The sequence below is a fragment of the Schistocerca americana genome, chromosome 8 (genome assembly GCF_021461395.2).
Source record: "Schistocerca americana isolate TAMUIC-IGC-003095 chromosome 8, iqSchAmer2.1, whole genome shotgun sequence".
Taxonomy (NCBI): Eukaryota; Metazoa; Arthropoda; class Insecta; order Orthoptera; family Acrididae; genus Schistocerca; species Schistocerca americana.
The window spans coordinates 60,720,362-60,742,236 of record NC_060126.1 but is presented as its reverse complement, the minus strand read 5'-3'; the positions used below and the strand labels follow the sequence as shown (position 1 = coordinate 60,742,236).

General features: G+C 38.4%; 1 protein-coding gene across 1 annotated transcript in view; it reads left to right on the top strand.

Annotated features, from left to right (window-relative positions):
* The window catches only part of LOC124545152, a 194,332-nt gene extending 173,314 nt beyond the window's left edge, over positions 1 to 21,018 (top strand). The window contains exons 2-3 of the mRNA XM_047123985.1: positions 16,606 to 16,728; positions 20,197 to 21,018. Coding sequence (XP_046979941.1) covers positions 16,606 to 16,728; positions 20,197 to 20,249 — 176 coding nt within the window. The 3' untranslated portion in view covers positions 20,250 to 21,018. The remainder of the gene's footprint in view (positions 1 to 16,605; positions 16,729 to 20,196) is intronic.
* The last annotated feature ends 857 nt before the right edge of the window (positions 21,019 to 21,875 follow it).

Here is a 21,875-nt window from a genome sequence, read left to right as displayed (position 1 = left end):
CCCAAAAACATACATTTTTCATATTAGGTACACTGCGCTGTCATCCACTGCCAGGTACTCCCACATCAGCGACCTCAGTAGTCATTAAACACCGTGAGAGAGCAGAATGGGGCGCTCAGCAGAACTCACGGACTTCGAATGTGGTCAGGTGATTGGGTGTCTCTTGCGTCATACATCTGTGCGTGAGATTTCCACACTCCTAAACATCTCTAGGTCCAATGTTTCCGAAGTAATAGTGAAGTGGAAACGTGAAGGGACACGTACAGCACAGAAGCCTACATGCCGACCTCGTCTGTTGACGACCTCTTCTGTTGACTGACAGAGACCGCCGACAGTTGAAGAGGATTGTACTGTGTAATAGGTAGACATCTGTCCAGACCATCACACAGGAATTGCTAACTGCGTCAGAATCCACTGCAAGTACTATGATAGTTAGGCGGGAGGTGAGAAAACTTGGATTTCGTGGCCGAGCCGCTGTTCATATGCAACACATCACGGCGCAAATGCCAAACGACGCCTCGCTTGGTGTAAGGAGCGTAAACATTGGACGACTCAACAGTGGAAAAACGTGTGGAGTGACGAATCACGGCACGGATCCGATGGCAGGGTGTGGGTATGGCGAATGTCCAGTGAACGTCATCTGCCAGCGTGTTTAGTGCCAACAGTAAAATTTGGAGGCGTTGGTGTTATGGTGTGGTCGTGTTTTTCATGGAGGGGACTCGTACCAAAATGGTTCAAATGGCTCTGAGCACTATGCGACTTAACTTCTGTCGCCTAGAACTTAGAACTAATTAAACCTAACTAACCTAAGGACATCACACACATCCATGCCCGAGGCAGGATTTTAACCTGCGACCGTAGCGGTCGCTCGGCTCCAGACTGTAGCGCCTAGAACCGCACGGCCACTCCGGCCGGCGGACTTGTACCCCTTGTTGTTTTACATAGCATTATCACAGCACAGCCCTACATTGATATTTTAAACACCTTTTTGCTTCTCACTGTTGAAGAGAAATTCGAGGATAGCGATTGCACCTTTCAGCACGATCGAGCACTTGTTCATAATACACGGCCTGTGGCGGAGCGGTTACACGACAATAACGTCCCTGTAATGGACTGGCCTGCACATAGTCCTGACCTGAATCCTATAGAACAACTCTGGGATGTTTTGGAACGCCGACTTCGTGCCAGGCCTCGCCGACCGACATCGATATCTGTCCTCGGTGGAGCACTTCGTGAAGAATGGGCTGCGATTCCCCAAGAAATCTTCCAGCATCTGATTGAGCGGATGCATGCGAGAGTGGAAGTTGTCATCAAGGCTAAGGGTGGGCCAACACCATACTGAATTCCAGCATTACCGATGGAGGGCGCCACGAACTTGTAAGTCATTTTCAGCCAGGTGTCCGGATACTTTTGATCACATAGTGTACGTACTATCGATTGTCAGCAGTGCCAACGACAGATTTAAACTACGGAGATGCTGAACAAGCTCCAGTGGCGGACACTTCAAGAAAGGCGTTACGCAATACGGAGAGGTTTATTATCGAAATTACGAGAGAGCACATTCCGGGAAGAGATGGGCAACATATTACTACCGCCCACATATATCTCGCGTAATGATCACAACGAAAAGATCCGAGAAATTAGAGCAAATACGGAGACTTACAAGCAGTCGTTCTTCCCACGCACAATTCGTGAATGGAACAGGGAAGGGGGGATCAGATAGTGGTACAATAAGTACCCTCCGCCACACACCGTAAGGTGGCTCGCGGAGTATAGCTGTAGATGTAGATGTAGATGTACCTATGCATTCATAGGACCGTCGGCTATCGCCCATGCCTGTTTTAGCAAAGACCAAACGTTGGTCTTGCTTGAGCTCAGTTGGTGTTTTGTTAATGAGTTCAGTCCTTATAGTTGAATTTAATGTGAGTGGTACCGTTTATTGTTTTTTGTGCTGTGTGCTGTACCGACAGTTCCTCATTATGGATAAGTTTGCAACAAGAAGGAAGAGGAAAACCTATTTTGGTTCATCCACTAGCGTTATGGCAAGTTAAAAATACCCATGTATAGCAGCTTAATGTTACACTGAAGTCGTTATTTGGAGGCTGATAGAACTTTGAGGTCACAATATTTCAGTATTTCAAAAGGCAGCGGAGCGGTAAACATCATTACAAATAACATTATGTTAAAATCAGTGCTTAAATAAAAAAACTTGAATTTGTCTGTGTTGCCCAAAAGTCGCTTTGATCAACAAAAATATCGCTCAAGTGGCGATGGTTACATTTCTTTAAAAAAAATTGTATCATTACTAACCCAGATGGAAAAATATCGCCCAATCTGGTCACCATGGCAGTGCCCAGTTATGAAAACCAGTTCTGATACAGAACGATGGGAAAGGTTTGTGAAAATAGGAAGGCGTAAGTGAAGACAGACAGCACACTATATAGTTCGGTCTCTTCTGAAAGATTTTTTTCAGCGGGATGCTTGACTTCAAGCCCCCTGCGCCCTGCATCCCTCTCACCCACTTTCGTCCAAAATCTATTCACGCTCTTGTAATACTATAATAACTGAATCCAGTAATTCCATGCACGATTAAATCTTAACATACGCTTGTACTCATGCACTATCAAATGACTACACAATTAGAGGAAAAACTTGCAGTATGAGAAGTCCATCTTTTGTTGTGACGCATTTTATTTTATTTTAAAACAACGTGCATAAACCAGTATTCCCAAATACTCCACCGACTTTGCGTAGCTCTGTGTGCTGAGCCGCTAAGCCAGCAGTCCCTGGACTCGGGAGGTCAGTTGGTTTGAATCCGCCCACCGGCAACCTTTAAAATGGTTTTCTGTCGTTTCCCCTTTTCAAGTTAGGCAAATGCCGAGGTTGCTCCCGTTCTATAGGCCGCAGCCATTTCCTTCCGAATACCTTCCTTTCCTGAAAGATTCGAATTCCGTTACAGATACAGCCCCTCTGCTTAAACGAAAAGAGCTGCATCAGAGGCGAGCCCAGCATCTCTCTCGAGACTCCACGCACTAAATGCCATGTGATAAATTAATAATAATCCAAATTTTCGTCATTTAGGCTCATGGATTTGTCTGTTGGGACATTGTTTATGCAGAAATGATCTTTTTTACGCTGCAAGAAGTGAAAGGTGCGTACTTAAGTGAGGAAATTTGGGAACGTCTAAGGTTGAATAATTCCAAATACTTTCCATTTTCGCTACTAAAAATTTTTCTAGCTTCTCTGTCGAACAATGATCTCTTTATTCAAAAACCCTGTCGGTAATAAACACGGCCTCTCAAAACATTAGTGTTTATCCGTTCCTGACCACTTCCGTCCAATCTCCCTTCTAACAGCTTTATCCAAAATTTTTGAGAAAGTAATATATTCAAGAGTAGCTTCAGATATCTGTAAAAATGAAGTACTAACAAAATGTCAGTTTGGTTTCCAGAAAGGTTTTTCAACAGAAAATGCCATATGCTTTCACCAATCAAATTTTGAGTGATCTGAATAACCGAACACCACCCATTGGGACTTTTTGTGATCTCTCAAAGGTTTTGATTGTGTAAATCATGAAATTCTGCTAGACAAGCTCAAGTATTGTGGCATGAGTGGGACAGTGCACAAATGGTTTAATTCGAACCTAACTGGAAGAGTGCAGAAAGTTGAAATAAGCAGTTCTCATAATATGAAAAGATCAGCACATTCCTCAAACTGGGGAACTATCAAGAATGGGGTTCCACAAAGGTCAGTCTTGGGTCCTTTGTTGTTCTTAATATATATTAATGACTTGCCATTCTATAGTCATGAAGAGGCGAAGTTTGCTGATGATATAAGTATAGTAATCACACCTGACAAACAAGAATTAACTGATGGAATTGTCAATAATGTCTTTCAGAAAATTACTAAGTGGTTCTTGTAAACGAACTCTCACTGAATTTTGATAAGACACAGTACATACAGTTCTGTACAGTAAATGGTATGATGCCATTAATAAATATAGACCTTAATCAGAAGCATATAGCTAAGGCAGAATATTCAAAATTTTTAGGTGTGTCCATTGATGAGAGATTAAATTGGAAGAAACACATTTATGATCTGCTGAAACGTCTGAGTTCAGCTATTTATGCAATAAGGGTCATTGCAAATTTTGGTGATAAACATCTTAGTAAATTAGCTTAGTACGCCTATATTCACTCATTGCTGGCATATGGCATCATATTTTGGGGTAATTCATCACTGAGGAATAAAGTATTTATTGCACAAAAGTGAGTAATAAGAATAATAGCTGGAGTCCACCCAAGATCATCCTGCAGACATTTATTTAAGGATCTAGGGATATTCACAGTAGCTTCTCAGTATATATACTCTCTTATGAAATTTGTTATTAACAACCAAACCCAATTCAAAAGTAATAGCAGTGTGCATAACTACAACACTAGGAGAAAGGATGATCTTCACTATTCAAGATTAAATCTAGCTTTGGCACAGAAAGGGGTGAATTATACTGCCACTAAAGTCTTTGGTCACTTACCAAATAGTATCAAAAGTCTGAGAGATAACCAACAAGTATTTAAGAAGAAATTAAAAGAATTTCTGAATGACAACTCCTTCTACTCCATAGAGGAACTTTTAGATATAAATTAAGAAAAAAAAGAAAAAACAAACAAACAAAAAATTATTTAAAAAAATAAATAAAATTTTGTTATATTAACTTAATTATGTTGTTAAATTAACATAATTACGTCATGTATTGGAAAATTTGGATTGTTCAACATCATTACGAAATATTGTATTCATGATCCATGGAACTAGTATTAATCTAATCTAATCTAATCTAATCACATCAAGACTGAAAAAAAAGAGGAATGTAAAATGTCCTTGGAGGATGATGGTAGATTGGAGCATGACTGTTTCTTAGTGGTTTGCCAACATATAGCACTCCTAACTAACAAAATTATATCTCTGCTTGCTGAAAACTTCGTGATCATTTTCGAAAATCAGTCTTTTTAAGGTCCTCTTTAAGAAATCGTACCCCACCCCCCTCCATTTGACAAAGCCCTGGCTACATCTCTGTCCAAAGTAATGGCAGTTGTGAGCCGTTGACCTGGCAACATTTGATATGAAAGCCAGTGGGTGCTAATGTTGCTTCTCTGTACCCTTCGTGCCAAGTTTCCAACACGATTTCGACCCTCTGCTGTGTATACACACAGCCAATTCTCGTGCAGCACTCCCTAGACAGTAATGCAGTCAACATTACGTGCTGCAGCTAATTGTCTTACGCTGACACCAGGGTTGTCATCACTGCACCAAGTTGCTCCTCCAGTTAAGATGTCCTAGTTGCGAGTAGTAGCCTCAAAATGTTCCATGCTCCCTAACACCGTGATCAGTTGCTCAAAACATCCTCATGTGTGGGCACCATCGTCCTGTAAATCTCTCCCAACACAAGCATTGAGTGCCACAGCCAGTATGGGCTGCTAATTCGTGCCAGGCCAACAAATGGGCATCTGCCAGCTCTGCATTTGAGTACGGTTCCATTGCACTGTACAGTCCATGAGAACATTAAACGGCTCATCCTACGTGGTCGATGCTAGCATAGAAATGAACTGAGTCACATGTCAACATTACCTTTGTTCGAGTGGAATTACGAACACTGACAATGAACCAAAGAATTAAAGCTTACTGTACATACCAGCCAAACATAAACAAGAAACATTACTTGTAAGGCTAGTACATTTTGCTTCTGTACATTTCCCGTGATTAATGTTATTGTGAAGAGAAGTAGAAAATGAGCTCCAACACAAAAACAAAAGTGTTTCTGGACTAGTGTCCACATAACATATTTTATTCCTCTATGTGTGAGGAATGTGATCTGAAAGCTTCTTGTTACAACCTGATGACATTAATCATGAAAAGTCTTTATGGTTCGAAGACTCAAGGCCCTAATCACATCAGTTTTATTAGTTTTGGATTAGTCACTCATAGACTAATGAAAAAGTAAAACCAAACTAAATGAGGATAGTCTGGGTAATTCTGGCTCCGTTTTAAGTGAAGCTAGTTTTTCACATTTTTCAGGGTCTTATCTCCTAAACTGTGTGTCGTACAATATATAACTTTGCAGGTGCACACAGTGGTATTTGTGGATACTGCTCACAAAATACATTGGGAATAGAGTAAGTAGCAAAAAAGTAAAAAATCGGACCATTTTGCTCAGGCTGAAGTTTACCTTATGAACAGTGAAAATGTAGTAAACTGTAGACATTTTTCCTTTAATTACTTCGTAAAGAAGTCAGCAAGACAAGGTTTTGAAAGGGTTTGAAATTATGAGTAGATTAAACTTTGTTTGAAGCTGTTAGATGCTGTCATTCTCAAACATTGGAAGAATATAGCACACCCTGAGTTATGTTGTGTCTAGACGTATACACAATTTCTAACTTAAACACTTGACGTATTGTCATCAACTTTTAAAATAAGAGTACGCCTCTTAATGAAAGACTGTGAGAGCATTTTAAGTTTTTATATCCAATCAATAATTATATGAATTAGGACTGCTGATATTTTTAAAAATACTGGGAATGCGATATGTTGTTGTTGTGGTCTTCAGTCCAGAGACTGGTTTGATGCAGCTCTCCATGCTATTCTCTCCTGTGCAGGCCTCTTCATCTCCAAGTAACTACTGCAACCTACATCCTTCAGAATCTGCTTAGTGTATTCATCTCTTGGTCTCCCTCTACGATTTTTACACTCCACGCTGCCCTCCAGTACTAAATCAGTGATCCCTTAATGCCTCAGAACATGTCCTACCAACCGATCCCTTCTTCTAGTCAAGTTGTGCCACAAATTTCTCTTCTCCCCAACTCTGTTCAATACCTCCTCATTAGTTATGTGGTTTACTCATCTAATCTTCAGCATTCTTCTATAGCACCACATTTCAAAAGATTCTATTCTCTTCTTGTCTAAACTATTCATTGTCCATGTTTCACTTCCACGCATGGCCACACTCCACACAAATACGACTTCCTGACATTTAAATCTATACTTGATGTTATCTAATTTCTCTTCTTCGGAAACACTTTCCTTGCAATTGCCAGTACATTTTATATCCTCTCTACTTCGACCATCATCAGTTATTCTGCTTCCCAAATAGCAAAACTCCTTTACTACTTTAAGTGTCTCATTTCCTAATGTAATTCCCTCAGCATCACCAGATTTAATTCGACTACATTCCATTTTCCTCATTTTGCTTTTGTTGACATTCATTTTATATCCTCCTTTCAAGACACTGTCCATTCTGTTCAACTGCTCTTCTAGGTCGTTTGCTGTCTCTAACAGAATTACAATGTCGTCAGCGAACCTCAAAGTTTTTATTTCTTCTCCATGGATTTTTATTTCTACAATTTTTTTTTAATTTTTTTTTTATTTTTTTTTTTCTGCTTGCTCAATATAGAGATTGAATAACATCGGAGATAGGATACAACCCTGTCTCACTCCCTTCCCAACCACTGCTTCCCTTTCATGACCATAGACTCTTATTACTGCCATCTGGTTTCTGTACAGATTGTAAATAGCCTTTCGCTCCATGTATTTTACCCCTGCCACCTTCAGAATTTGAAAGAGAGTATTCGAGTCAACATTGTGAAATGCTAGAAACATTGGTTGGCCTTTCCTTAATCTATCTTCTAGGATAAGTCGTAGAGTCAGTATTGCCTCACGTGTTCCAAATTTTCTGCGGAATCCAAACTGATCTTCCCCGAGGTTGGCTTCTACCGTTTTTCCATTCGTCTGTAAAGAATTTGTGTTAGTATTTTGCATCCGTGACTTATTAAACTGATAGTTCAGTAATTTTCACATCTGTCAGCATCTGCTTTCTTTGGGATTGGAATTATTATATTCTTCTTGAAGTCTGAGAGTATTTCGCCAGTCTCATACATCTTGCTCTTTGTCAGGGTTGGCTCTCCCAAGACTATCAGTAGTTCTAATGGAATGTTGTCTACTCCCGGGGACTTGATTCAACTTAGATCTTTCAGTGCTCTGTCAAACTCTTCACACAGTATCACATCTTCCATTTCATCTTCATCGACATGCTTTTCCATTACCATAATATCATCCTCAAGTACATTGCCCTTGTATAGACCCTCTATATAGCCCTTCCACCTTTCTCCTTTCCCTTCTTTGCTTGGAACTGGGTTTCCATCTGAGCTCTTGAGATTCATACAAGTGGTCCTCTTTTCTCCAAAGGTCTCTTTAATTTTGCTGTAGGCAGTACCTATCTTACCTCCAGTGATATATGGATCTACATCGTTCCATTTGTCTTCTAGCCATCCCTGCTTAGCCATTTTGCACTTCCTGTCGATCTCATTTTTGAGACGTTAGTATATTATTTTTGCCTACTTCATTTACTGCAGTTTTATATTTTCTCCTTTCATCAATTAAATTCAGTATTTCTTCTGTTACCCAAGGATTTTGACTAACCCTCGTCTTTTTACCCACTCGATCCTCTGCTGCCCTTACTATTTCATCTCTCAAAGCTATCCATTCTTCATCTACTGTATTTCTTTCCCTCATTCTTGTCAATCGTTCCCTAATGCTCTCCCTGAAACTCTCTGCAACCTCTGGTTCTGTCAGTTTATCTAGCTCCCATTTCCTTAAATTCACACCTTTTTGCAGTTTCCTTAGTTTTAATCTACAGTTCATAACCAATAGATTGTGGTCAGAGTCCACAACTGGCTCTGGAAATGTCTTACAATTTAAAACCTGGGTCCTAAATCTCTGTCTTACCATTATATAATCTATCTGCATCTTCCAGTATCTCCAGGGTTCTTCCATGTATACAACCTTCTTTAATGATTCTTGAACCAAGTGTTAGCTATGATTAAGTTATGTTCTGTGCAAAATTCTAACTGGTGGCTTCCTCTTTAATTCTTTTCTTCCAGGCCACATTCAGCTACTACTTTTCCTTGTCTCCCTTTTTCTACTATCGAATTCCAGTCACCCATGACTATTAAATTTTCATCTCCCTTCACTATCTGAATAATTTCTTTTATGTCATCATACATTTCATCAATCCCTTCATCATCTGCGGAGCTAGTTGGCATATAGATTTGTACTACTGTGGTAGGTGTGGGCTTTGTGTCTATCTTGGCCACAATAATGTGTTCTCTATGCCGTTTGTAGTGGCTTACCTGCACCCATATTTTTTATTCATTATTAAACCTACTCCTGCATCACCTCTATTTGATTTTGTATTTATAACCCTGTAGTCACCTGACCAGAAGTCTTGTTCCCCCTGCCACTGAACTTCACAAGTTCCCAGTATATCTAACTTTAACCTGTCCATTTCCCTTTTTAAATTTTCTAACCTAACTGCCTGATTAAGGGACCTGACATTCCACACTGCGATCCATAGAATGCCAGTTTTCTTTCTCCTGATAACGACTTCCTCCTGAGTAGTCCATGCCTGGAGATCCGAATGGGGGACTATTTTACCTCCGGAATATTTTACCCAAGAGGACGCCATCATCATTTAACCATACAGTAAAGCTGCATGCCCTCTGGAAAAATTACGGCTGTAGTTTCCCTTTGCTTTCAGCCGTTTGCAGTACCAGCACAGCAAGGCCGTTTTGGTTAGTGTTACAAGGCCAGATCAGTCAATCATTCAGACTGTTGCCCCTGCAACTACTGAAAATGCTGCTGCCCCTCTTCAGGAACCACACATTTGTCTGGCCTCTCAACAGATACCCCTCCGTTGTGTGGTTGTACCTACGGTACGTGGTACGGCTATCTGTATTGCTGAGGCACGCAAGCCTCCCCATCAATGGCAAGGCCCATAGTTCATGGGCAGGATGGGGAAGGGGGGGGGGGGGGGAATGTGATATATCAATATTTAAAAATATGCCATTATTGGCCCTGAATATATTGAAAAAAAATTGTCGACATATCGACAGAAAAAATATCGACGTACCAGTCTATACAAATATCAGCTGCAAATTGTAAATGTACTGCCATTTTTAGTTCTGTATATTTAAGAGTTGACTTACTATTAGATATTCTGTACATTAACAAGATAGCAGTCTGTCTATCCCCCTTAGAGCAAGAATTGAAAGGAAAATGATGCATGTTCACTCTTCACCATAATCGTTTTGCTAACAGTGGTAACTGCAGGTAAGTGGCACAATAACAGGTGTCCCATGGATCTGTCATTCAGTTTCGTCATGTATTTGATTTTTCTGGAACACTTCATGTCGACTTCCCTGTTTATTCATTCCTGCAAATGCCACTGACTTAACAGTTGGAAAATTTGGAAACTTGTGGTAAGGTCTTATGGGACCAAACTACTTAGGTCATCAGTCCCTAAGCCTACACACTACTTAACCTAACTTATGCTATGGACAACACACACACCCATGCCTGAGGGAGGACTCAAACCTCTGACAGGGGGAACCATGCGGACTGTGACAAGGTGCCTCAGACCACGCGGCTACCTCACAGGGCTGATAGTTGTAGTAGCATTTCTCCTCACACATCTACATCTATCGCCAAGGACAATTTTGTCATTTAGATTTTTGTTTATCAATTTCAGCAATTGTTTTTTGAAGAATGCTGATGTGAAGAAATAGCTCACTAGTTGCGTTAAAATTGTTTCTTTAGCGCAACTGGTGTGCTATTTCTTCACATCAGATATCTTGTTATTCCATTCACACTGCCGTCCCCCAAGGCAATTGGACTTCCTCTTTGTGCCATCCATACTTGCTTCACATGGTCAAAGAGAAATACTGGATGTGATGAAACCTCAAAAAGTACTAAGACTCCTTCAAACAGTGAAAGTAAAATTATGTTCCATTAAAATTTCAAAAGAACAACTTCAAGTATTTATAAAAAATTGCGATAAAGTATGGTATAAAATAAAAATATGGGCAATTGATATTGCCATTTTGATATTGACATATCAATATTTAATAACAGTCCTAATATGAATTACAGAAAGTCAAATTTTTGTTGTCCCTGGAATTCGTTAGGTAGACAACCTGCAGTGAGACTAGGTGACTGTTTTGACCTCTGTGTCAGCTACAGACCTCCTTCATCTGCAGCTATGTATTTCCCTTTTATCCTGTAATGAAGAAACAATCCATCCTGAAGACTAGGGGTACAACTTTACTGAAAGTTGCACATCCTCTGTGTAAATACAAGAAAAGTTCCATAAAGAATGCAACATTTGTTTTTTCCTCTCTCAGCCAATTTCAGCTGAGAAATGCGGAAATTGTTGTGGGACATCATGGAATATTCCCAATTCAGCCCTTATAGTTTCACAAAGTACCAACGGGTGGCGACATTGTACGTAGCCTTCAAAATGGCAGCTCGGTGATGGATGTGTGTTCCAAGTAGAGAGCTGCGATTGAGTCTCTTTTGGCAGAAACCACAGCATTGCAAATATTCATTGACACTAGTAGAGTGTCTACAGAGACATGGCAGTGAACAAAAATACAGTGAGCCGTTGAGCAAGGGGTCTCTCATCATCACAGCAAGGATGTGCAAACCTGTCCCATCTCCCACATGGCAGCCAGCTGCACACAGCTTTGATTCCTGCAATGTTGCAACATGTGGACATTCTCATTTGAGGTTATCAACATGTCACAATCAAAAGCTTCACTGCAAAACTGTTGGTAGTGCTGACACGTGTCAACCAGTTGGACTGCTGGGTTCCTCATCGCCTAACATAAGACCATAGAGAGCAACAAGGGGGTATCTGTGTGGAATTGTTTGTGCATTACTAAGCTGATTGAGACAATTTTTTGTCAAACAGTGGCAACATGGCTTCATCACTTTGAACCGGAAACAAAACGGCAGTACATGAAGTGGTGTTACACCACCCCTCCTCTGAAAAAAATGTTCAAAGGTGTACCCTCAGGCAGTGAAGTCACGGTGACAGTATTCTGGGATGCTGAAGGGTTTTTCTGTTTGATGTCATCCCTCATGGTCCAATGATCAACTCTAAAGTATATTGTGCTATCCTCAGGAAACTGAAGAATGACTTCAGCATGTTCATTACCACAAAAATGCAAACGAACTTCTCTTTCTCCATGACAACAAAAGACCTAACACAAGTGGTTCTATGAACACTCTGCCAGATACTTCTGATTTGCAGAGTATTCATGTAGATGTAGAAGTCTGTGCACCTGAGAGAAAAAGCTTCACTGGGCTGTTCCTCATCCACACTACAGCATGGATCTTGCATCTTCTGACTTCTGTCTGTTTGGCCCAATTAAGGATGCACTCTGTGTGAAGCAATACATTCATGATGGGGAGGTCATTGATGCAGCAAGATGTTGGCTCTGATGTCAACCAGTAGAGTGGTGCCATGAGGGCATACAGGCCCTTCTTGTAAGGAGTGTAAGGCTGTCACATTGAACGGAGATTACATTGAAAAACAGGGCTCTGTCACCAGAACGGTAGGGAATAATATGGTGCAGTGGAATCCTAAATAAAACCCAGCTACTTTCAGAAAAACATGTGTTGCATTGCTTATTGGCTGCTCCTTATACTAGCCTGCCCGTTTGCTCCTTCATCAATTGAACAAATTACTTGATGGAAATAAAAATAGGATATGGCAACAATTACTCAGTTACAGTCCATGGATTAGTTTCTGCTCTTAGGGGCTTATGGTATTGTTTTCTGCAGCTGATAGAGCTATTTCCCTGACATCTTTTACTTACCAACTGTAATTTCCAATCAACTTTGCATGTGTGAGAACATTATTTGGATCATATTCATACTCACTGCATTCCTCCATTTACTTAGTGTTAACACTGTGTATCTTCACAACTGCGAGCTCCTGTCAACAGTGAAGAGAGACTAGGAACAGTACAAGAAGTGTCTCACCTTATCACAAGTTTTATTTAACTATCTCTAATGAATTCCTGTTGATGAGACATTAAAATCTAATCCTCCTTCCTTTTCTTTTCATTTAATCGGAGAAATGTTCATCACATCACTCATTGCCGTGTTATGTTCCACACTGTTATGCTACTGCTAACCTTAACCCAGTAAGAGGAACAAATTCAAAACTGAAATCCAGAATGACAGCTGCTACCAATGAGAAAAAGACAATATATTCTGCTTTCAGTCCCTTGTGATCAAAACTGTAATTGGTCAGAGTGTGTTATTAATGACATGAAGAAAACAAGAGTGCAAGTTGGGCATGATGTAAAATCAGTTATTGCTTCATAACTGCTGCCTATCACTTTTCAGAAATTCTCAAAATGGAACCATATGTAAAATAAGGGATAGACAGATGGAGCACAGAGACATGTGACAGGAAAGAGCATTCACACTAACTTTTGAGCACTAGCTCTTTTTCTATCAAAAGTACACACATTCACACTCACAACCATACAGACACCCAAATGTACACTCCCGTGGCCATGGCAAGACTTTCTCTTATTTTAAGAAATGCTCCATCCAGGAACTTCTGTTATTGTCAAAATGGAACAGGTTATAAATCCATACATTAGGATGACCGTGCTGCATATTGGCATAATGTCATGACACTAAGCTAATAAAAAATGCTGGTACACATTTAAATAAAACTGTCAAATACAAAATTTTGAAGGTTTTCATAGATTTTGGACTAATATGTCAGAAACAATCTGGTACATCTGCTTCAAGGAGAAATTGCTACTGTCAAATATTTTGCATATATTATTTCTGGTGATTACTTGTAGTATGAATCAAAGACAAGATTTAAAAAAATAACATATAAATCCTTTATCATCCTGCGATAAATAAATTACAATTCAACAGCAATTTTGTGGCTTCTCTCTCTCTCTCTCTCTCTCTCTCTCTCTCTCTCTCTCTCTGCATATTTGGATAGTTATGGTTTTCGTCAAGCTACCTCCTGTTAAACAGAATGGAATACAATGCAATCTTTACTGTCACATGGCATCTGCTATACAATCATATGACTGAAATACTGGTGACTCATCAATGAATAGAATTGTATGGGTATATATGAAAACAACAAAATCAATAGTAAGATACATTTTATTGGTAGGTTCCACCAAATGCACAAATTTTCTTTCCCATAAGTTTAAAATTATTCACAGTTATAATTTGTATTATTTTCATCAGAAATGGCTGTTGTTGACAGAATTTATATAATGCATGTTAACATCCTGTGTTCTGGCTACAGGAAAAGACATTTCACATATTCAAAACCTCATGGGCTTGACAATTATTGATGCAATTTGATGAGAGAGTTCTTTTATCTATTTAATGCTCCTGGTCACACATCCATGGAAACTCATGCGCAGGATAAAATAATTAACTTACAATAGCTGAGTAATTAAAACCCTTTTGATGTTATTCAATACAACTGAACACATGACGTTTTCAGCAAAAGATTTTATTTTTCAGCCACTGAACCCTTGGAAAAATGAAAATCATTTTATGACAAAATAGCACATATTGCACAAAACTGAGTGTGAAGCACTGATTAATAACTTTATTTATTTATTATGTACGTTTTTGAACAACAGCTATCACTGAAATGTGTATTTTTCTTCTCCTTGGTTCACAGTTGATTGCTTACGATATGTCAGTGATTCCCAACCTTTCTTAGATCATTACTCCTGAGAGCAATTGGACATAAGCTAGTACCCCCCTCCCCTCCCCCTCCCAAAAAAAAAAAAAAACGATCTGTCACACCTCCCCCACATTATCACCAACTTCTTTAGCACCTAACTAAACTGTAGAATGAAAGACTTTTCATGGAACACTTTTATTTTTAAAATGATGAAAGATGAATGATATTTTTGTGTGTGTGTGTGTGTGTGTGTGTGTGTGTGTGTGTGTGTGTGTGTGTTTTAGAATGAACAACAAAGGTATTCATGGTGCATTGCAAGTGCTACCCATAACTCCTTTCCCGATAAGAAAGTGGGAAGGGTAGACACTTGTTACAAAACATACTTCCCCTGCATTACTCCTCTCCATTGATTGCAGCACTTGCTTGACCTGCAGACTGCACCCCCATGTAAAATCAACCAAGTTAAAATGAGTGCACTATACTTACTGTTCATAAATCACTTGATTGCCGCCCTCCATTCTTCTGAACTGGTGAAGCTGGTAAACTTCAGGCTGTTAACGTTTTGTATTTGACCACAGCCACTAATAGCAATAGTAATAAAATGATAATAATTACTGTGTACAGCACTACAGTTGGTCTTATGTAGTTATTCTTGTGTCATGCTGTAAATCAATTCATTTTCCTGTTTCAAAGCGAGTAATGAGAATTTTCTGGACTATTGTAAGTACTATCCACAACTTGGAGAAGACATTTTGCTGAGATATTTAGCATTTGTTACATATATACCCTACTTTTATCATTGGCAATGTATGGCACAAAGCACAACATGTGTGTGGACGATGTGAAAAACCTTTAACCTCTGCCACATTAATGGTAATAATTGAAAAAGTAATTATTGATAACTTATATAATTATTCATCTTGGGATTGAAGCTCTTTTGTCTGTGTTTGCTTTAACAATATATGTTTTTGGATTGGGTCCACCTTTAGCAAAACACAAACATATGTATATAAAATTATTATTTGAGTCGTACAAAACTGTGATAATAGTAATGCTTTTTTAAAAATAATTTAGTTTTGTGATTGAAACAGAATCAAATCGTTTAGTTTTCACCCCTCAGGAAATTTCATTTTACCCCTCAGCTGGTAATTACCCCCATGTTGGGAACCACTGCTATATGTAGATACGAAGCTGACACTCAGCTCGATATTTGGTAGGAACGACTGTAAAGGCATTTCCCATTTACAGTCGCTCCCATCAGCCATCACACTGAGTGCCAACTTAGTTTGCATGTACAGTGCTGTGCAGCACCCATTGTGTGGCAGTTCCTGACAGATTAAAACTATGAGCTGGAACGTGACTCAGACCTGGAAGTTCTGTCCTCTAGGACTTCAAGACCAGTGTCAAGTGAGAATACAATTTATCTGACTCAACATACAATTGATATTTACATCTTGTAATGATAAACTACAAAGAAAATCTAAATATCATTCATTTTCTCAAAATTCAGAGATAACATGGATAATCAAAGAGTCCACACTGCACATGACATATGCTTCGCTACCCACAGCAGTAGTATATTCAGAAAAGTAGATAAAGGATCATTCCTGAATAGCTCAGTTCATATGATTATTGAACATAAGAGGCAAGAAACTGGGTTTGAGACCTGGTCCAGCACACAATCTTAATCTGTCAGAATATTTCAAAAGACCACATACTTCACATTAGAGAAAAAGATTCATTCTGTGTACGGTACTGATACTAAGTAATGCATCTCACTTACTTCACAGATCTCTCATGATCTCTCTTTTGCTTTCAACAAACCAAATCCTTCTGTTGCTTTCTTTTTTTATGGACACTTTTTACTTTCTGGAAAAAGGAATTGTCTTTATAGAACTAAAAATTCAGTTCTTTTTAAGAGCTGTCAGTCACACGCATCGGTTAATTATTTACAGAGACTGTTCTTTTCCTTAATTAATTAAGATTTCCACATATGTACTGAATGAATACTTTTTTTCTGTTCACAGTAATGGTTCCAGTATCTTCAACAGTGATTCCCTTGCCAATCTACCAAGTTAGTTCAGGAGTGGAGTTTGGAGGAAAAGACTACAAGAACCACAAGCCTGATGAGCCTATAAAGCTAATTACAGGTAAGAGTTTTTGTGGTTCCCTACAATTATCAAAATCAGCACAATTAATTTTTTTAGACTGTACAACAGAAATAATTACATTAAAGATGTAATAAGTTAATACTTACTTGTATTACATAAAGAAAAAAGAGAACTAAGAAAATAAACAAAATATACTTTATTTGTTTGCTCTCTGTTTGATATGTAAAATTTCAAGCAGCTCAGACAGCCTACTGCATAATTTACAATGACCTCTCTGAGAAAATGAAACACAGTTTAAAGATACAGTTAAATTTCTTTAAATAATTATAATAAATTACACAGTGAATCACTGATCTAACTATTCTGTTCTTTACATCTTTGAGTGAATATGGCAGCAGAAGGAACTACAGAAGGAACAGCACACCTTCTTTAGTGGTGTAACATTTCTACACACTATCAAACTATTTAAACTTGTTCTCTTTTCCAATGTAAAGTAGCCTTCATGTGATATCTTAGCAGCAGTAGCAGCTGAAAGTAAGGATATAAATGCGCACTTGCCCCAGTGATGTTTCCACTCCACTTTCCATTCTTAAAATTTTCTTTTGGCTTGTATAGTTGTGGCTCATAGTTAAACACTCTGAGGCAGAGCCACACAAAATGTACATTAAAATACATTTCTCAGTAATGGATTACAGAACATGAATTATCAGAACACATTTCAATTATATACCACATGAATTCACGTAATGACAGTCAAAATTTTTTGAACTGTTAACACTGAATGGCATTTTTCGAACAGACAGCAGTCTAGGCTGTGTCTTGAAATACTGGTCAACTCTGTGTAGCAGAGATTTGGAGCAAGGTTGCTACTGAGTAAGGCTCTTATGGACCTCCCGAAGGCTAAGTTGCTTTATCTTAGCTCTCCTCCATCACGTACATGTCACAAGCAGAACTAGGAAGATGCCACATTAGGTTTGGTTGAGCCAATAGCTAGTGAGTTTAATGCATGGTTCTATATTATAGCTTACATCCAATGAACAAATAGTGTTTCAAAGCACTACCACATAGTGGATCTCTCAAAAACGCATTGTTATTGGTACAATTTGTATTAAGAAAATGTGGGAAATGTCCTATTTGTTGTTAAAGAATTTTTGTTGTTTTGATATTACAACTCAAGTGTTAGGAAAGGGTTCTGCTTCAAAGCAATGGCATATTGAAGGTGTGCCAAAAACATCATTCTTGGCACAATTTAATATAATTAAATGGAAGTTAATGACATATTGGCAATTAGGGTATCAGACAATGTGAGATACCAAAACTAGCAAGATCATGGTAGTGTAGCAGTTAAAATTCCAGAAGTCTTTTCATTCACCTCTGCGTTTTCTAAAAGATCTTAAGTACTCTGTCTTCAGGCCACAAGTGGCCCATCAGGACCAACCAACCACCTTGTCATCCTCAGCTGAGGATGCGGATAGGAGGGGCGTGTGGTCAGCACAACTCTCTCCTGGTCGTTATGATGGTTTTCTTTGACTGGAGCCGCCACTATTCAGTCGAGTAGCTCCTCAATTGGCATCACAAGGCTGAGTGCACCCCAAAAAAAGGCAACAGCACATGGCAGCCCAGATGGTCACCCATCCAAGTGCCGGCCATGCCCGAAAGCGCTTAACTTCAGTGATCTGACGGGAACCTGTGTATCCATTGCGGCAAGGCCATTGGCAAAAGATCTTAAGACTTTCTCATTAATTTAATAGAAGTATGTTCTGTAATATTAGATTCATTTATGTGTAAGAGCTTTATTTCTCAGGAGGGACTTCATTACGTTATGCAAACATGCTAGAGAATATGAGCCAACAAAGACTATTTTCTATGTCACTGCCTGATTTGATCACAGTTCAGTATTTATTTTGTCATCCAAAATTCACAAACACAGCACATGACTTGTGATGTACCAGAAGCATCACTATTTCATCACACATACTCATTAATTCCGTGGATTTCGCACAAACTCATTAATGCCGTGGATTGAACAAACAAACATTAAACATCTCCTGTTTAGAACTGAAAACATGAAAACTATTAAGCGTGCAGTGAAGCTAACATGCATAGAAGTCTTTCCAAATCATGTCTTTTAGTACAGTTTGTTGTGGTAAAGTGTCGGGAAATGTGACTTCAGTAGATAAATATGCTACCTCTAGATTTTGTCTTGAAATTAGATTTTGGTAGTGTTTATTATCTGATTATGAAACAGAAAGAAGATAGAATATGTAAACTTCTGGATAAAGTGTGAATGCCCCCCCCCCCCTACCACCACCGTCCCTCTGAAATCTTGGTTGTGGTGACAGATTGATGTGTAGTATAGCCCAACAAATGCTGCAGCCTTTCCCAGTGTGGAAACCAAGTGCTATACCTGCTTATGTCCAGTTCACATGACAAATTTCATTAATTGTGTAAAAACAGCAGCCTTTCAGCAGTGATTTTGAGTTAAAAATCTCACGGTGTTTGATCGTCTCAAAAAAATGGGCCCACAAAAAGTAGGTAGAGCATGGTTTGGGAAAGAACTTATTTCAAGACACCAAGAGAATGCCCAAAGAAGAGATGGATCAATCAGATTAGACATGATCTGGCAGGATGATATCTGAATTTGCAGCAGATTAGCGACCAAATATGCCTACTTGGACAGAAATAAGAGGTGAATCTTCAGAACATTCAACTGATGTTCCTTCTATTCTTTGGTCATCATCAGACAAGAATCACAGTTTGTCACAATCCAATGCACATACAATTTTTCAGTTAAAATCTCATGACAAATCCAGCTGAGATTCCAACCCCTTCTGGAAGTTCCCTGACAGTTTAGCAACAATTAATTTGCGCCAAACCATTGAGTTTCTGAATGTGAGCAGTACCAGCTAAAGTCAAACGTGTCTCTCATTGATGACCATTTTAGTGGACTAATGACTGTTTTTGAATTGGAGGAACCATTCTTAAAACTGCACTTGATTCCATAAGACAACTTCCTAAAGTTTCCATGTTATTACTCATGTAAATCAAATATTCCAAAAAATCATCATAATCAGTACAGTAGCATTCACTCAAACAACAATAGTTCATAATCTAAGTGAAACATAAACAATGAAATACATAAATAACAGAGAAAACATGCAAAATTCTGGCAAAAAGGTATTATTTGTATGCAGGTACAGTTCTCAAAACCCTTATAGACTTAGGGATATGTGTACTTAATAAAAATTACCTGCTTATAACAAGCAGTGAGATTTTGATTTTGAGCATTGTACATGTGACATATGTTTATCACTTTATATACATACTAAAGTTGTGCATCAGGTTTTGAACTAAAAATGAGTGTGACACATTGTCCAGTTTAATTATGAATATCACCACAAAAAAGGACTTAATGGACAGAATAGATGATACCTACTGACTTCCAAAAAGTTTGCACATATATGGTTCATTATTGTACTTTGACAATATCTGAAATATCTGTTTCAGCTACAAAAAAGAAGACAAGTGTCAAAAAAGTTGAGGGCAACACTGGTGAATAAAGCAAGTAACATCATTTAAATTTCCCACACAGCATTAAAAACCTTTCTCTGTGGAATATTTTGTGGTATATTTTCTTCACCAGTGAACCAGAAGTAGTCAGCAACCACTCAGCGCTAAATACGAAGACTTTCATGTAATTGTTACCAGGCTGAACTCATGTTAATGCTAAACTAATGTGAGAATGACATCCAAGCACATCTATAACTGCAAACAATTATAACATAAATGTTCTCTTACTGTAACCCCCATTTTGTAACAGTATTAACAAGAATGTGTAATAAGTCAATATATCACTCCATCTAGATGATAATAATATTGATAAGTGAAATTAATGTGTTAGGAAAATAAAATGCTTTTCTTAATATATTACAAATAATGTAAAAACTAATGTAAATATTAAGAAAGCCCAGAGTTATATGCACAAGTTAATTTTATTTAGTTACTCTGTTTTATGCAAAATTTCAAAACAAAATACAGTTTTAAGGTTGTACAGACATATATACAAATTGATAAGTGTTGTGCAATAAAAATTCTAATGTTGTTTTTCAAACTACATGTTGTTTCATGTAAATATATTTTAATGAACATTATCAGTTGGAAGCAGAAAGAAAGTATATATCATGTATAAAAAAATTACTGCATGTACAATGCTACTTAATATGTATTTCATTAGGCTATACAAGTGGCACTTAAACCTAATTCTATCGGTATCAAAAACATTTGAATATATTTTTGTAAATAATGTGAAATAAACATAATGCAAGAATTCTTTGGTATTTCATTTTTACATGCCATGAGCCCCTTCCTCTTAACCGTCAAAATTACAACTGCTATTATTTGTTGCTGGAAAGTAACAATATAACGGTTTCTCCAAAAAATATCATTTTTTTATTTACTATTGGGCAAAGTCTCTTAGTCTATAAAATTTTCACAATATTAGCAAAATACTTGGCTGGAAGAGCACTCTTGCTATGTAGAACAAAGATAATATATTAATTTCGAGACAAATTCTGCTGGCAGTGGTGTGTATACTACTAACAGCTGCGTGGGGTAGTCTCGCAGTCTGAGGCATCTTCTCACGGTCCGCACATCTGCACCATTTTGATCCTCTTGAGTGTACCCCCAAACATGGCTCTGACTGTTGAAATCACCTATCACAATAGAAGATTTTCCTGGAATAAAATTTTCAGGTGGGGTGAAGGAAAAATCTGTTGCCGGAGGTTTATATACTGATGTGACTGTACAGTTACTTAACTCAACAGTAATAATTTCAGTATTGTTATTGTCTGACTGAAAAACACTACAGACTTCAAGGTCAGGTCTTATAAAGAAGGCGCTTCCATACTGTGCATGTGGTCTTTCAGCAACCAGTTTCATTACAGAAACAGAAGGACGTCTCTGCTGGGTATCCCTATGTATTTCTTGAACACGCAAAACATCACAGTGCTCAGTGTGGCACATGTCTTGCAGGGAGATATTCCTTCAATATTCATGGATATTACAGTGGCAGGGGTAAAATACAGGGAGTGTAAGGCTATTTACAGTTTGTACAGAAACCAGATGGCAGTAATAAGAGTCAAAGGGCATGAAAGGGAATCAGTGATTGAGAAGGGACTGAGACAGTG